At 40.0% G+C, this 14,981-nt stretch overlaps 1 protein-coding gene across 2 annotated transcripts in view; it reads right to left on the reverse strand.

Annotated features, from left to right (window-relative positions):
* TNPO3 (transportin 3) overlaps positions 1–14,140 on the reverse strand; it is a 77,645-nt gene extending 63,505 nt beyond the window's left edge. Inside the window, exons 1-2 of one of the 2 annotated variants that reach the window (XM_043589488.1) lie at positions 13,569–13,680; positions 2,091–2,251 (exon numbers count right to left, since the gene is read on the reverse strand). Coding sequence is in view for 1 of the 2 variants with exons in the window: in XM_043589487.1 (XP_043445422.1) it covers positions 13,569–13,688 (120 nt within the window). In the remaining variant the exon portion in view is untranslated. Of the gene's footprint in view, positions 1–2,090; positions 2,252–13,568 lie in introns of both variants that reach the window. The other variant, XM_043589487.1, reaches the window with a different exon arrangement.
* Positions 14,141–14,981: the final 841 nt, after the last annotated feature.

Below are 14,981 nucleotides of genomic sequence, written 5' to 3' on the forward strand. Positions count from 1 at the left end.
TCCCAAGGCAACCAAGTAGACTGAAATCTAAAGACAGACCTCTCCAAGGAGACAGGAGGCAAGCACTGAATCATCTGTGGCAGAACATATGAGGAAAACACTCAGGGCACCAGATAACCAAGTAATAAAAATTCTGCTAAAATTATGAACAAATTGATGAATGCTGAGTGTGGGCTCATGTGAACATACAAAATCCCTAGGGCTCACAGGCACAAGGGTCACAACCACCTACAGGCTCCTCTGCACAGACCTCTCCCAGAAACTCAGAACAGACTGGGCAGTAGGGCAAAAGACCGGTGAGAACTCCTTTGGCAGGATGATCCTGGACAGGAACAGCCTTAGCCGCAGAAAAGGCACAAAAAGCTGACTAGACAGACCCTCCCCCTCCCCTACTGAATAAACGCCTCAGACTCCGTGGGGACAGCAAGTCCTGTCACCCTCAGGGCACAGGGTAAGACCTATCGCTGATGCAGAACCCTGGAGGTCTCCTACGACTGAAGGAGGGGCAAAAAAATGTATCCTGCACAAGACCTGGCAGATGCAAGGCAGAGACAGACTTCCACGGGTGAGGCCAGGATCACTGAGACAACCCACCACTGAAAAGGGCAGCACTGCAACTGTCTAAGACTATGGTACGCTGGGGCAACAGAGAACATTCCCGTCCCCTGTTGCCCCACACAAACACTGAACACATCACATTCAAACTCCTGAAACACAGAGGTAAGGAAGAAACACTGGAGGCAGAAATCCATTTACATTGGCTCTGTAACAGCTCAACTGTAGAACTTTGTACTGTAATTACTTAGGCCACCGTTCATCTTTTCTAATAGGCTGTAAGCTCTTCAAAGGTAAAGAAAGACCTTAACTGTATCTACATCTCTCAGAATCCTCTGGCCCTAAGAGGTACTTTAAATAAAGTATGTATTAAATTTTTAAATATAAAGTGAAATGACACAACACCATCATCTCCTAAGTCCTTAACACCTCTTTGTTTTCCCAAATGAAAAAGCCCATCCTTTTACTAGGTAGCTAGATACTTACTGGATTGGCAGTCAGCTCAGCTCTAAGAACAGAACCCAAAATGTTTAGAAAGAAAGAGCAACAGAGAACAAGCAAATCAGTTCTTTACAGATAAAGAAAACAAAGACCCTGAGAGGATGAGATGTTTTTCATTCAGAATCTTCACTTGTAGAACTTCACTTGCCTTTCCCAGATGGAGCCTTGGTTTTGTTTTGTTTTAAACATATATTTTGTTTTAGCAATGAAAAGAAGGTCAATAATTTCCTAGCTAAAATCTGAAGACCTAGAGTTTTCAGAAAAACGTCAGTGAAGAGAACCTTAAAATCTCCCTAAAATGGGAGTCTTCTGGAATGAGTGTACTTTAAAATATTACCAGTATTTCTGAAATAGGAAAAAAGAGAACAGTATTAAAGCAACTAAATCAAACATAAAACTTATATCTTTTCATGCTCATTATGTAATTATCTTGGGTTTTTTTGGTGTGTTTTAACTAAAATATAGATGGCAGCTATATGAATTTCCTAGGACACTTCTATGAGAAACTGGTCTTCGAAAAATTCCCAAATTGCTCTTTGTGCAAATACATCTGGTAGAACCAAAGCAAAAGAGCTGTCTTCTCATTTCAACCACTCTTATCGCCAAGCTGCTTCACCCACTGGTCAAACGTGCCTCTCTTTTCAACTATTTGTCTTTTGGAATAAGAATAAAATACAAGAGTGACCTCTAAAGAAACCTGGCAAACTACTAAGTAAACTATCAATGAAAAATTACCTGGGATGATACTGTCAGTACTATAGATTAAGGGGTCATAATTTATCACTTTCTTTTGAATTCTAGGAGTTTCAGCATTGTTGGCATCCCCAAACAAGTAATCTTGTTTTGGTCACTGAATCATAAAGAAAGTGCATCTAAATCCTGATATCCTAGACACTATAGTGCACTGCTCATTGTACTTCCCCTCTGCTAAGGCTGAAGAAGGAAGAGAAGGAAGGAAGGAAGGAAGGAAGGAAGGAAGGAAGGAAGGAAGGAAGGAAAAGGGATTCTTGACAAGGAGAGAATAAAGCACTTACACTTCATGGGACTTTCTAGCCACAGATGCCAGGTGCTACCCACTGAAATCCAGGCTTGGACTAAGCTCCACATTTCTGAAAGGACCATCTCAACCGAAGCCTGGGGCTCAGAGTCAGCAGGAGGAAGCTGCAGCTCCCACCAGCAGCACATTTCAAAGAGGCTGCAACAAGAGAACATTTTCCATTTAAGCATCTAATTCCAATCTTCCATTTCACATAGCAGTAGCAGAACAGGCCTGTGTATCAGTCTTTTCAAAGATATTTCCATGACTATGTGATGAATATGAATGAAGCAGGCTATGGCCTAGCAATCCTTTCACTAACATACTCTAAGTCTTTCTTTCATTACGCTTCACAGCAGTACCTAATAGTACTTGCCCTTTCCTTTCTTTAATGATGCTCTGTTGCTCCAAGACTCACTTCTATACCAACAGTTCTAAAACTGCCGAGAATCCACCTAAACCACTGAGCTGGCGGGCGGTCAACAATGCAAGCACACACCCAGATGGAAGCCTAAGGATTCCTTAGCTGCCAAGAATTAGAAGTGGATTAGAGCTGCTAGTTAATCCTACAAAAAAAACTCCTCAAATTAAGCAGAATTACTTAAAATACTTCACTGAGGACAGAAGAGCCCTGGCAAATGGAAAATCAAATTCTGTAAATACAAATATTTCAGTGAAATTTGAAAAGTAACATAAAAGTGTCAGGTTGCTGTACTTTTTTAAGCATTTCAATTAGTGAATAATATATTTATTAAATAAAGACTTTTAAAGATTTACAGTATAGTGAGGGAGGGGGAGACTAAGAGTAGAGTGAAAAGAACAAAACAAAAACAAAAAAACCTATCAAAGAACACATTTTAAGCACATGTCCTATAGCAATGTGGCATAGAGCTAGAAAACCAGAATTTCCCAGATCAAGAAAAAAAAAAAATCATTCTCATGAGACAGGTAAAAAAAAGAATAAGTCTAATTTACCTGAAACAGAGAAAAAAACTTTTTAACTTGGTCAACTATCTTAAGTTTTTGTACCTAACCTTTTATGAGAATTTTACAAATTTAGGACAAATTGCTGGGTCTGTCACAAGATACCTTCTGATGGTTTTCTAAGACAGCAGGGAAAGAAAATGGTTTGAAGGGGGTATTATGAAAAACACAAACTATGGGCTAAAAATATTACTACCTAAAAATTATATTTTTCAAAATAATTTGTTTTGTAAGACGGCCTGAAATGCAAAACCCGTGATGAAATGAACTTAGCTAATACCTTCATCACAGCAGTGATGAGTACACAACCCCCAGCTCCAAAAGGAGTGTAAATGAAAAATAGTCATATAAAGCCCCTAGCAAGCTCCCAGACCCACAGAATACTCTTGTGTGCATAAATAACTTTTCTAGAAGCAAAAAGGCTCATTTAGAGACAAATTCAGCCAACTTACATTTTGACGGCCATCTCTATAATGACTGAGTAAATAATTAAAAGAGAGATATTATTTCTCTTATGGGAGGGAAGAGATTCCAAGCTAAAAATAATTCTTTAAAAGATCATAAGCAAAAAACAACAAAAACAAACGAACAAAAACATAAGCTATTCAAATTCCGTAAGAAATACCCACTTTTAAGTCAGCTTTTAGACTAGCACCCATATGCACTGTTCCATCTTGATTTCAATGAAAGGAATCCGTAAGATCAAATGACAAGACTGCACCCTGTGGTCTCCTCCATTTCGGATGATATCCCCGTGTTTCTGGGACAAGCATTTTCAAACAATCCTCAGTCATAATAAACTCTGCCAAATGAAACTTGGCTCAAATTTGTGCTACTGTGGCTGTCAGTCATGTATAATATGGTACTGAGAAATCTTGCCGAGATGTTTTCATGACAAGAGTAAAAAAATCCCTATCCAACTTTAAAATCCTTAATAACCTATGTATGTGAAATTTAACCTCAAGAAGGGCCCTGAAAAAAGATAAATCTGGATCCATAAAATCACCTTGGGTTGGGAGTGACCGAAGTATGCATTGGTAATCACCTTGCTGTGGGCCTTACTAATTATACCAAGCAGCCCTACATTAAAAGTAGAAAATGCCAAGCTTGAAACCATTTGAAGCAAAGCCGATGTCAGTACTTCCTGAAAGCCAAAAATAGAAAAAGTGTATTTCCTTTCATCACTGGTCCCTACTGCTGCCCATCTGAACAAGTTTTATAACAACTCATCTAAACCAGAAGAATGAGAATATCATCAGACATATTAAGCATATATGTTAACAACGTGCTTAAGATTCAACTTTTTCAAACTTATAGGAATATGAAATGTCTAGCTTAAAGTACTGTTTAAAAAAAATGCACTGGAGTGTTAAAAAACTCTGAATCCTTATATAAAAAACATGTATATTTTCAGGTCTCATTCCAAGTATATTCTTCTGTTTGGGGGCTACTTAAATAGGATTATACTATGGCTGAGACAAAATACAAGGAAACGATGAACACAGAGGAAAAACTGAAAAGAAATGGGCTATGGGCCTGAGGAAAAAAAATAGGTAAAAAAACAATGTAAACTCCATTAACAGAAAATTTCTCACCAAAGGAAAATAATATGTTTCATAATATTGTCATTTTAGAAACTCTACAAGAAAGGAAAATTAAGCCAGTATTTTTAAGTGACTTTTCTCTTTTTTTATGTTTATTTATTATTTTTGAGAGAGAGAGCACGAGTGAGGGAGGGGCAGAAAGAGAGGGGAGACACAGAATCTGAAGCAGGCTCCAGGCTCTGACTTGTCAGCACAGAGCCTGACGAGGCGCGGGGCTCAAACCCACAAACCTCAAGATCGTGACCCGAGCCGAAGTCCGACGCTTGACTGAGCCACCCAGGTGCCCCTAAGTCAGTATTTTTAAGGAGTTCTGCACGTCAAACACTACAAAATTATCCCCTTTAGCCACACTATGAATTTCCAATTAAAGACAAATAAAGCTTCTGAGACTTCACTTGTACAGCAGTAAAACACTCTGGTAGTATTTCAGTACCTGAGTGCAAGCTAGAAAAATACAGGAGTGATAATCTGAGCAATCTCAACTTCCTATGAATTAAATGCTTATAAATTCAACAGAGCTTAAAATTCTATAAAATCTGGAAAACAGTATGGCGGTTCCTCAAAAACAAACAAACAAACAAACAAACAAACAAACCCACTCGCAATAGCCAAAAGGTGGAAGCAACCCAGTTTTCATGGATAGATAAGTGGATAAACAAAATGTGGTACATACGTTATTATACAGTCTTAAAAGAGGATGATACATTATTATACAAACTTAAAAGAGGATGAAATTCTGACACATGATACACCACGGATGAACTCTGAGGAGACTATGCTAAGTGAGTAAGTCAGTCACAAAAGTTCAAATACTGTATGATTGCATTCATATGAAGTACCTAGAGTAGTGAAATTCAGAGACAGAAAGCAGGTTGCTAGAAGCTAGGGGTGGAGGGAGGGGAAAATTGGCAGTTAACTTTAATAACCAGAGTTTCAGTTTTACAAGAGGAAAAAGTCTAGAGATGGATGTTGGTGATGGATGCACAACATTAATATACTTAAACCCACTGAACTGTACACTTTAAAATGGTTAAACGGTAGGGGCGCCTGGGTGGGTCAGTCGGTTGGGCGTCCGACTTCCGTTTAGGTCATGATCTCACAGCTTGTGAGTTCAAGCCGCACATCGGGCTCTGGGCTGACGGCTCAGAGCCTGGAGCCTGCTTTGGATTCTGTGTCTCCCTCTCTCTCTCTCTGCTCCTCCCCCATTCATGCCCTGTCTCTCTCAAAAATAAATAAATGTCAAAAAAATTTTTTTAATAAATAAATAAAATGGTTAAACAGTGGATCTTATGTTACATATATTTCACTGCAATTTGAAAAAAGGAATGAAACTCTGACACAACCTACAACCAGAACAAACATTAAAGATATTATGTGAAGTGAAATAAACAAAACACAAAGTACAACAGTGTAAGATTCTACTTATATAAGGTACCTGAAATACTCGAATTCATGGAGACAAAAAGAATGGTGTTGCCAGGGGGCTGGAGTTAAGAGGGAATGGAGAATCACAGTTTATAGATAGAGTTTTAGTCTAGGAAGATGAAAAGTTCTAGAGATGGGTGGTGGTAACAGCTGCACAACAGGAAAGTACTTAATGCCACCAAACTTTACACTTAAAAATGGTTATTTATGCTATGAATATTTTACAATAAAAAAAATCTATACCGTCTATTTTCCATTTCCCTTATAAACATCAGTGCAAACAACATGAAAAAAAAATGCTGAAGGAGTATCTGGAAAGCTTTGGAAGAAACCTGTGTTATAATTAGAATATACAGCACTGCCCTGATAATTTTACATCCTGAATCACACCACCAACTCTAGTGCAAGGCCTGGGAAGACAAAAATTAAACTAATCCAAACATGGACGAATGCCACCAGATAACAGACTACCATGCCAACATAAATACCATCACAAATGCTCATTCACAGGCTCCAGTACACCAAAGACATGAAATGTCTATATCTGCAAGGTCCAAGACTTGGAATGTGGCAAATAAGGAATTGATTTAACTTTTATTTAATTTTAAATAGCCATAATAGCCATCTGGCTAATGGCTACCATATTAGATGACACAGCCAGATTGGTCAACTCTGGAATAAAGGTCTCTAGTTTTTATCATTTATGTTTTTCTAGTTTCCAGCAAGGCAAGGCAGAGAGTAGTCCTATGTTCATTGAATTAACTGATCCATAGAATTTGTAGATGAACATTTTCTCTTTTCTAGAAGGTTTTTCTTTCAAAAGCATGTTACAAGAGTCACTTAATTGGAGGATGAGAACAAAAGCATTAAAAAAACCCCCAGATTTTTAGATGTCAGCTCAATAACTGCAACTGCTAAAAGGAAAACCAAAACACTGGTTTTTTGAACTAGGCTAAACAATCAACAAATTCCAAAAACGAAAACTAAGAAATTTGAAACTGAAATTCCATGAACCCTGACTTTCCTGATATGATATGTAGAAGAAAATTCCCAAGGATATGTGATAAACCAAACATGACAATGTCAACATAGTCCATCAGAGCACGATTTGACTTATGCTTTTTATGATTTTGTCATTCCTTTTCAGTTTCCAGACTAAAATTTTTGAGGTAACCTCTGACCCACAGATTGTATTTGTAAAAGTAGTCTACAATCTAAATTACAAACTTAAAACAAATGCATCGCATCATTCATTAGCCATATAAAGAGATGGTCTTTCCTTCCATTGCTTTCTACACTGTCTACTGATTTGGGTTACCAGAGGTAAACAAAGTGTTCAGAACAGTTCACTGATAAGATAGGCTTCCTTTAAAATCTGTCTCAAAATAACCTTTTTAAAAATACACTGGAGGGGCACCTGGGTGGCTCAGTTGGTTGAGCGTCCCACTCTTGATTTTGGCTCAGGTCATGACCTCTCAGTTCATGAGATCGAGCCCCACAACAGGCTCTGCACTGACAGCCTGGAGCCTGCTCTGGATTCTCTCTCTGCCACTCCCGTCCCGACCACACTCTCTCTCCAAATAAATATTTAAGAAATAAATAACAATTAATAAGTGAGGGTGATACAAATTTATCTCACAAAGATAAATTTGTTTTTTAAATAAAGGATGAAAAGACTGAAAGCAGAGCATCATAGGACACTGAATAATAATGTTTATTTTCAATTACCCATAGGTATGGTAGAGAGGCAGCAAAAATAAATGAAATTCATAAAGACAAATTTCAGATATCCAACTATCCCTTTGGAGATGCCTACAAGCAGCTATTCATTCAACACACATTTTTAAGAATCTGTCAGTCATCTTGATCACTGCTTACTTAATAACCATTAAGTTATTCCCTCAACTGGGGCGCCTGAGTGGCTCAGTCGGTTAAGCTTCCGACTTCGGCTCATGACCTCACACTCCATGAGTTCGAGCCCCACATCTGGCTCTGTGCTGACAGCTCAGAGCCTGGAGCCTGCTTCGGATTCTGTGTTTCCTTCTCTCTCTGCCCCTCCCCTACTCACACTCTCTCTCTGTCTCTCAAAAATGAGTAAACATTTGGGGCACCTGGATGGCTCAGTCGGTTAAGCATCTGACCTCAGCTCAGATCTCACGGTTCTTAAGTTCGAGCCCCATGTCAGGCTCTGTGCTGACAGCTCAGAGCCTGGAGCCTGCTTCATTCAGATTCTGTCTCCCTCTCAGTCTGACCCTCCCCAACTAATGCTCTTTCTCTCTCTCAAATAAATAAATAAAATAAAATAAACATTAAAAAAAAATTTTTAATGAATAAATGTTAAAAAAAAGTTATTTCCTCAACTGTATCATATAAACAATTCTACAGTCTAGCAGGGAGAAGAAAACAGATTTCCAAAAGGTAAAGAAAATTATACAGATTATAAATGTAATTAGATAAAGTGCTCTAGGTGCTCAGTGGAGGCAGAAATGATTTCCAGTTGAAGAGAATCAACTAAGACTTCAAGGAAAATCGGGCACCTGGGTGGCTCAGTCAGGTAAGTGTCTGACTGTTGATTTTGGTTGAGGTCTTGATCTCAGGGTCATGAGATCAAGCTCCGTGTTGGGCTCCACACTGAGCAAAGAGCCTTGCTCAAAATTCTCTCTCCCCCTGGCCCTCCCCTATGCATGCGGGTGCATGTTCTCTGTCCCTCAAAAAAATAAAAGGTGGGGAGACACCTGGGTGACTCAGTCGATTAAGTGTCCAATGCTTGGTTTCGGCTCAGGTCCTGATCTCATGATTCCTGAGTTCAAGCCCCCACATCGGGCTCTGCGCGGACAGTGTGCCTCCCCACACGCTCCACCCTCTCTCAAAATAAACTTAAAAAAAACAAAAACAAAAACTTAAAAAAAAAAAAAGACTTCAAGGAGAAAGAATTTAGGCTGGGGTTTGAAAAGATAGGTTAGTTTCTTCATTTGAAGACAAGATTGCAAGGGTGCCAGGCTGGCTCGGTTGGTAGAGCATGCGACTCTTGATTTTGGAGTTGTAAATTCAAGCCCCATCATGGGTGTGGACATTACTTAAAAAAAAAAAAATAATAAAATCTTAAAAAAATAAGTAAAATAAAATAAGACAAGATTGGGAAAGAGTAACAGCATAGACGTAGTAAAAGAATCAAAGAAATCACAAAATTGGACAAAGGTAGCATTCTCTACCACCACCCCCTCAAAACCATTTGCTTACTATTGGAAATATTACAGCTGTATGAATGCTGATGGGAAGGGCCCAGTAAAGAGGGAGTCTGAACGAAGATGCAAGTGAGAGGGTAACCAAAAGATCAAGGTTCCTAAGAATTCAGAAAATGAGATGCAGAGCACCTAGAGCTGACAGGAAAAGGGAGAAGCAGTTGATTACAACTATGCTAAAGTTTTACCAAAAATGAGAAGTGAAGAATTGCTATTATAGTATATTTAAGAAAATGACTAGAATGATAGACCCTGTAATCCAAATTAGATAGAAGTAAAGACAAGACCTAATAAAGAAAAAGTAGGAGCCAGTCAACTGATTAAGGTTTTGATGAAATTCAAGAACTAATGCAGGGATTTGTTTAACATTATTAAGTTGACTGAACACATCTGTTTGCCCATAGGTCCGTTCCAAAAATCCATTAAAATCAGTGTAAACGGATTATTTTAAAGAGGGTGGGGGTAATGCTACAAGGACAAAAATGGATTTGTCCATTGATTGTTAATCAATCATTTGATTGATGAACAAAACAAAACTAGAAAGCTAATGGAGGAGTTAATTGTCTTAGCAGGTCTGAAAAAGTTGAAACTTTTTCAGAGGAAGGACAGGATGAAAATGGGGAAGCCAAGGGGCAAAATGATTCATGTTGCAAAATCCTAATCAGGCTCAGGAATTACAAGTACCAGGCACATCTGAAGGCAGATGCACAGGTGGAACAAAAAACAAAGTGGGTTCAAAATCTGCATAAGCAGTTAGACCAAGATTTTCTCCCTAACACAGTGGCAAGGCTACTATGCTCCCACCATCACAGAAGACTCAAGAGTTACTTTGCAAAGACTGACGCAGAGGGACTCTGGACTCTTAGTAGACTCACCTAAGGACAGGAATATCACACTGAAAACCAGTTAAATTAAAGTCAACATACTTAGTGGTAAGATCCATCCCTGGCTCATTCTCCCACCTGCCACCAGCAGCCTCATTTATATCCAGAGGCTTGATCTCAGGATAAAAGTGGTCCAAGAAAAAAGACCAATAGAAATACAACAAGAAAGAAGGAGTGAAGGTTCTCAATTACCCATCAAATGAGGGAGTATTCCAAGAAAAGATCATGGGATCCAGGATTCAGTGCATCCATCCAACACAAGAAAGAGAAGGGAATTCCCTAGGAGTGTTAAAGAGATCCCAAGACAATAATTAGGCAACAGACTTGGAGAACAAAAGGCCAGATTGGAGGAGAGAGATAGAGAGCTCCCAGAAGAGGTTTCCTTCCACTAAAAAAGGAAACAGATTACCAATTTGAACATACTAAGAGGATATTTACATACTAACATAGAATTTGGGACGAATTATTGCAGATACACAGAAAATGAAGCAAATGTGAAAGAAAGAAAAGGTAAGGACTATCACCAGGAGGAAAAAAAAAAAGTTGCACAAAGAGAGAAACGTTACCACAGTACATATGCTACGTGGTGCACAATGTGTATTTATTTAACCAAAACTATGTTAGATACAATGGAAGAGAAAGTAGAGGGAGCCCAAATCCTCATCTTTCATAGAGGAAAGTCTACACATAACTTCTCTTTTACATCCTAGGCCTTTTTCTTGTAAAGTTTCCATTTTATAACTTTTTAAAGTTTTAAAAATTTTTAAATTTTAAGTTTTAAAAATATAGATTTCAAAAAATAAAATTATATGAGATTACTTAAATCCTTAAGCAAACAAACTGGAAGAGTGGGTTGTGATCAGAGCAAATGTCTGAGTTAGTGATGTGGGGGGACTGGTGACTTTTTTTTTCTTTTACATGTTAAGTTCTACATACGACATAGGTCTTGAACTCACCATCCCAAGATCAAGAGCCACATGCTCTACCAATGGAATCAGCCAGGGACTCAGGGTGGTAACTTTTAATTAATGACAAGATCCAGGGTTTGACTGTGTGACCATGTGGCTGAGTTAGTGACTTGAGAGGTTGGTGACTTCTTAGTAATGACAAGATCCAAGATGTGACAATATGACCACATGGTTGAGAAAAAGAGGTAAAGGAATTAAGGAGCTAAAATGTTAGCTGTGTTGTGAATCCAGATGCCTAAAAAATGATACTGTGGGACTGTGCTAGACGTTTTCCAGTTCTATTCTTCTACCCTCGCCTACCATGCTTTTTGCCTCGGTATGCTGATCTCTATGGACTGTATCAACAGGTTCTTGCGTCCCCTAACAGGTTAGGAGAATAAGGTCAAGACATTTATTCCTCCAGCCCCCTCCCTGAAAAAATCACCTCATGATGGTTGTGTCCCTTCAACTGCCATTCCTCTCAAGGCAGCCAACTCCATAGTTTCCTTAATAGTTCAAGTAACCACTCTTCTACTCTTTCTGGCCTAGAGATGTTAACAATTTGGCAACAGATTACTACACTATTGCCACATTATACCAACATCTTTGGAAACAATACTTTTATAAAATAAACCCTTTTTGAATTACTCCATTTCAAGCTTGCCATCTTTTCCAGTTGGGGCCCTTACTGCAAATAGCAATAATGATGATAATGTAAGGTTGTAACAGAGCATAGCGGAAAGTAAGAATAGTGACTACCATTTAAATAATATTTACTAACTTAAAAAAATTTTTTTTTAAATATTTATTTATTTTTGGGAGACAGAGTGCAAGCAGGGGAGGGACAGAGACAGAGGGAGACACATAATCTAAAGCAGGCTCCAGGCTCCAAGCTGTCAACACAGAGCCCGATGCGGGATCATAACCTGGGCAGAAGTCAGGATGCTTAACAGAGTGAGCCACCCAGACGCCCCTAATTACTAACATACTTTAAGCTCTGGGTTCCAAGAGTTTTTCTAAGCTCTTTGTAGATATTAACTCAATCACCACAAATCTATGTGGCAGAGATTTTTGTCTGGATCATTTCCATATACCATCCCCTAGCACAATTTCTAATATAGGGTAAGCACTCATCATTTAAAATACACACAACAATAAGCAGGTTTAGTAGGGAAGAGATGACTTTTGGTATGGCGTATGAGACTTGTGACTCCCCAAAAACTAAACACTAAATAAGACCATATATGAGTGATTTTCTTGTGTAGCCTACAGTGAGTCTAATTCCTTTATCTTCCCATGAGGTTATCCAGAACCTGAGGTCCCAAATTTTTTAATGTAACATTTAAAGCCAAAGTTGAGAAATTTTAAAATACTATGCACCTGAAACCCAGAGGCTCATTTAAGAGGGCAGAGCACCTCTAAGTACCAGTTACGAGTTTTTTAGACAAAGGGAAGAATTTTAAAAATATGCTTGGGAATATAAAATGCAAAAATAAGAAAGGTAGAGTCAGCAAAATCATTAAGTATACATACACTCTCTCTCTAACACAACACACACACACACACAGAAATAAAGCATAAAGCACAGAAAATGTGAATATAAAAATTAGAGGAAGGATAAGACATGTGAATCAAAGAATGCAGAAATAAAGTATAATAGGTTGAATTAAACCCCTCACTGCATGTTCACACAATCATATGGAATAATCAAGGCAGCTGTGATAAAGAATCTAAAGTCATGGAAAAAACAAGATTAGAGACCAAATATGCAGCAAAATGTGAACTGTAAAGATCTTCTGAAACCAGAATTGATATTTTTTCCCTTCGCATCACATTGCACTCGAAAACACGGCGGAAATTCACGTGTATAAGAATCTAGAAACCTGAGAATTTCGAGAATAATAGACTCAAACTAGAGTGAAAACTCAGCAAGGAACAGTGAGGTGAAAGCTACGACTGAAAGCTACGAAGGAACTGCCAGGTGCAACACTGGTACACCGAGAAGAGACGGATAAAAAAAGCATCCCTAAGTGGAAGATGGAGAAAGACTGGTATTGGATTCAGTTGAAAGACTAAACGGAAAAGCAGAACTGAAGAAGCATGTAGCGAGCTTAAAACTTAAACAGGACCAAATCGATGCCAAGAGCGAGTACAGGACCTACAAATCAGATTCTACGGGGTGGGGTAAGGGCCAGTCCGCGACCGACCAGCTGCGACTAGTTTCCGAAAAGCGGCGTAAATGTAGCTTCGCAGCCCCACCCCGCGGCAGAGCAGCTCCTCCCTAAGGAGCATCCACGAGGCCAACCGCCCGGCTCAGGCTCCAGTACGAACCTAGGTCCCACCCCGCCCTTGCCCCGCGGCGCAGAACGGCCTCTCTCTGGGCCCCTCACCGAACGCTGCAGCTCCCCAAGCCAAAACGAGGCGCGCTCCTTTCCGCTAGGATCTGGGTCGTGGTAAAGCGCCTGCACTGCCTGGTACACGAGCTGCAAAGTCGGCTTTGCCCCTTCCATGGTGGTGGCAGTGGTAGCGGCAGCGACGGCTCTGGCGGTTCTCCCGAGGGTTCTCCGGTTGCTCCGCCTTCAGGCTTCCTCACTGTGTCGGCCACGGCCGCTCCCTGACTGGCGCCATCTCCTCTTTGGCCGTTACCAGGGCAGAGGGGTTCCCGTGGAAGTTGCCCCCTCGGAAACAGAGGTTAGATTGTATTCGGGTTCCCGGCCTTTTTTCTTATCCTCCCCCTAGACGCCAGACTTCTAATTTCAGCCGCCGTGCTCGCCTCTTTACCCACCGACTTGTCCTCAAAAGTCTGTCCCGGCGCGACACAAACCACGCAGCGTACCTAAGCCGCGTTAACCCGGACCGGAAGCCACAGCACCGATACCTTTGGTACACTTCCGCCTGGTGCAGCACAAACGGCCTCCTTCCCGGCACGCCTCCTCCTGTCTCCCCGCCCCCTCCCGGAAGTGGCCCTGCCAGGCCAGGAGCCGGGAAGCGGCAGTCGGTAGTGGGTGTCTCGATTACTCGCGTTACGACTGGAGCAATAGGACCGATGTGTGTTCCATACGTGAGCCGCGCATCCCTGCTTGGCAGCGGATCCGAGGTCTTTCCAACCTCTTTCGGATTTCTCTATACCCGTGGACAAGGCGCCTCAATTCAACTATCCCAGCAATGTCCACCGGACTGGAAGTGCAAAGATGACCAAAGACGGGGTTTCTGTACTGATTCTAGTGGATGAAACAGACACGTAATCAAATATGTACAAAACTGAAATATGTGCCACATTGAGATGAATCCAAAATGCCTTCAATCCCTGTTCAGCCCCCCTTTCCACTAAGTTCTCACCAAAAAGGATATTTCATTCAATTGCCAGGACGCCGAACTCCAGAGTATTTATTTGCATACATCTTTAGGGTCATTTCCATATAGAATTGAATTTTTGTGTATGCCTCGCTTTCCGAATCAAAAATCAGCGGTGTAACAATTCTCAATTCACAAAAGAAAATAGGATTCTTGGAATCTGTTCTCTGAAGAAATTTTGGACATAAGGTAGCATGTGAAAGGATTTCCCAACATTGCTGCTAGTCCTTTGCAATAATAAATGCCACTATCTGATGAATGCTTACAGTGTGTTAAGCACTGTAGTTAAAATATCTGATTTGATGCTTTTAACAACTATACCAACTAAATCCCCATTTTGTAGGCTAGGTAGGTAATGTACTTTGCCCAAGGTTAACACAGTTCTTAAATGAAAGTCAGGATTTGAATCCAAATCAGTTTCACTACCTCAAAGCCTGTTAAATAATACA

The sequence above is a fragment of the Prionailurus bengalensis genome, chromosome A2 (assembly GCF_016509475.1).
Source record: "Prionailurus bengalensis isolate Pbe53 chromosome A2, Fcat_Pben_1.1_paternal_pri, whole genome shotgun sequence".
NCBI classification, from domain to species: Eukaryota; Metazoa; Chordata; class Mammalia; order Carnivora; family Felidae; genus Prionailurus; species Prionailurus bengalensis.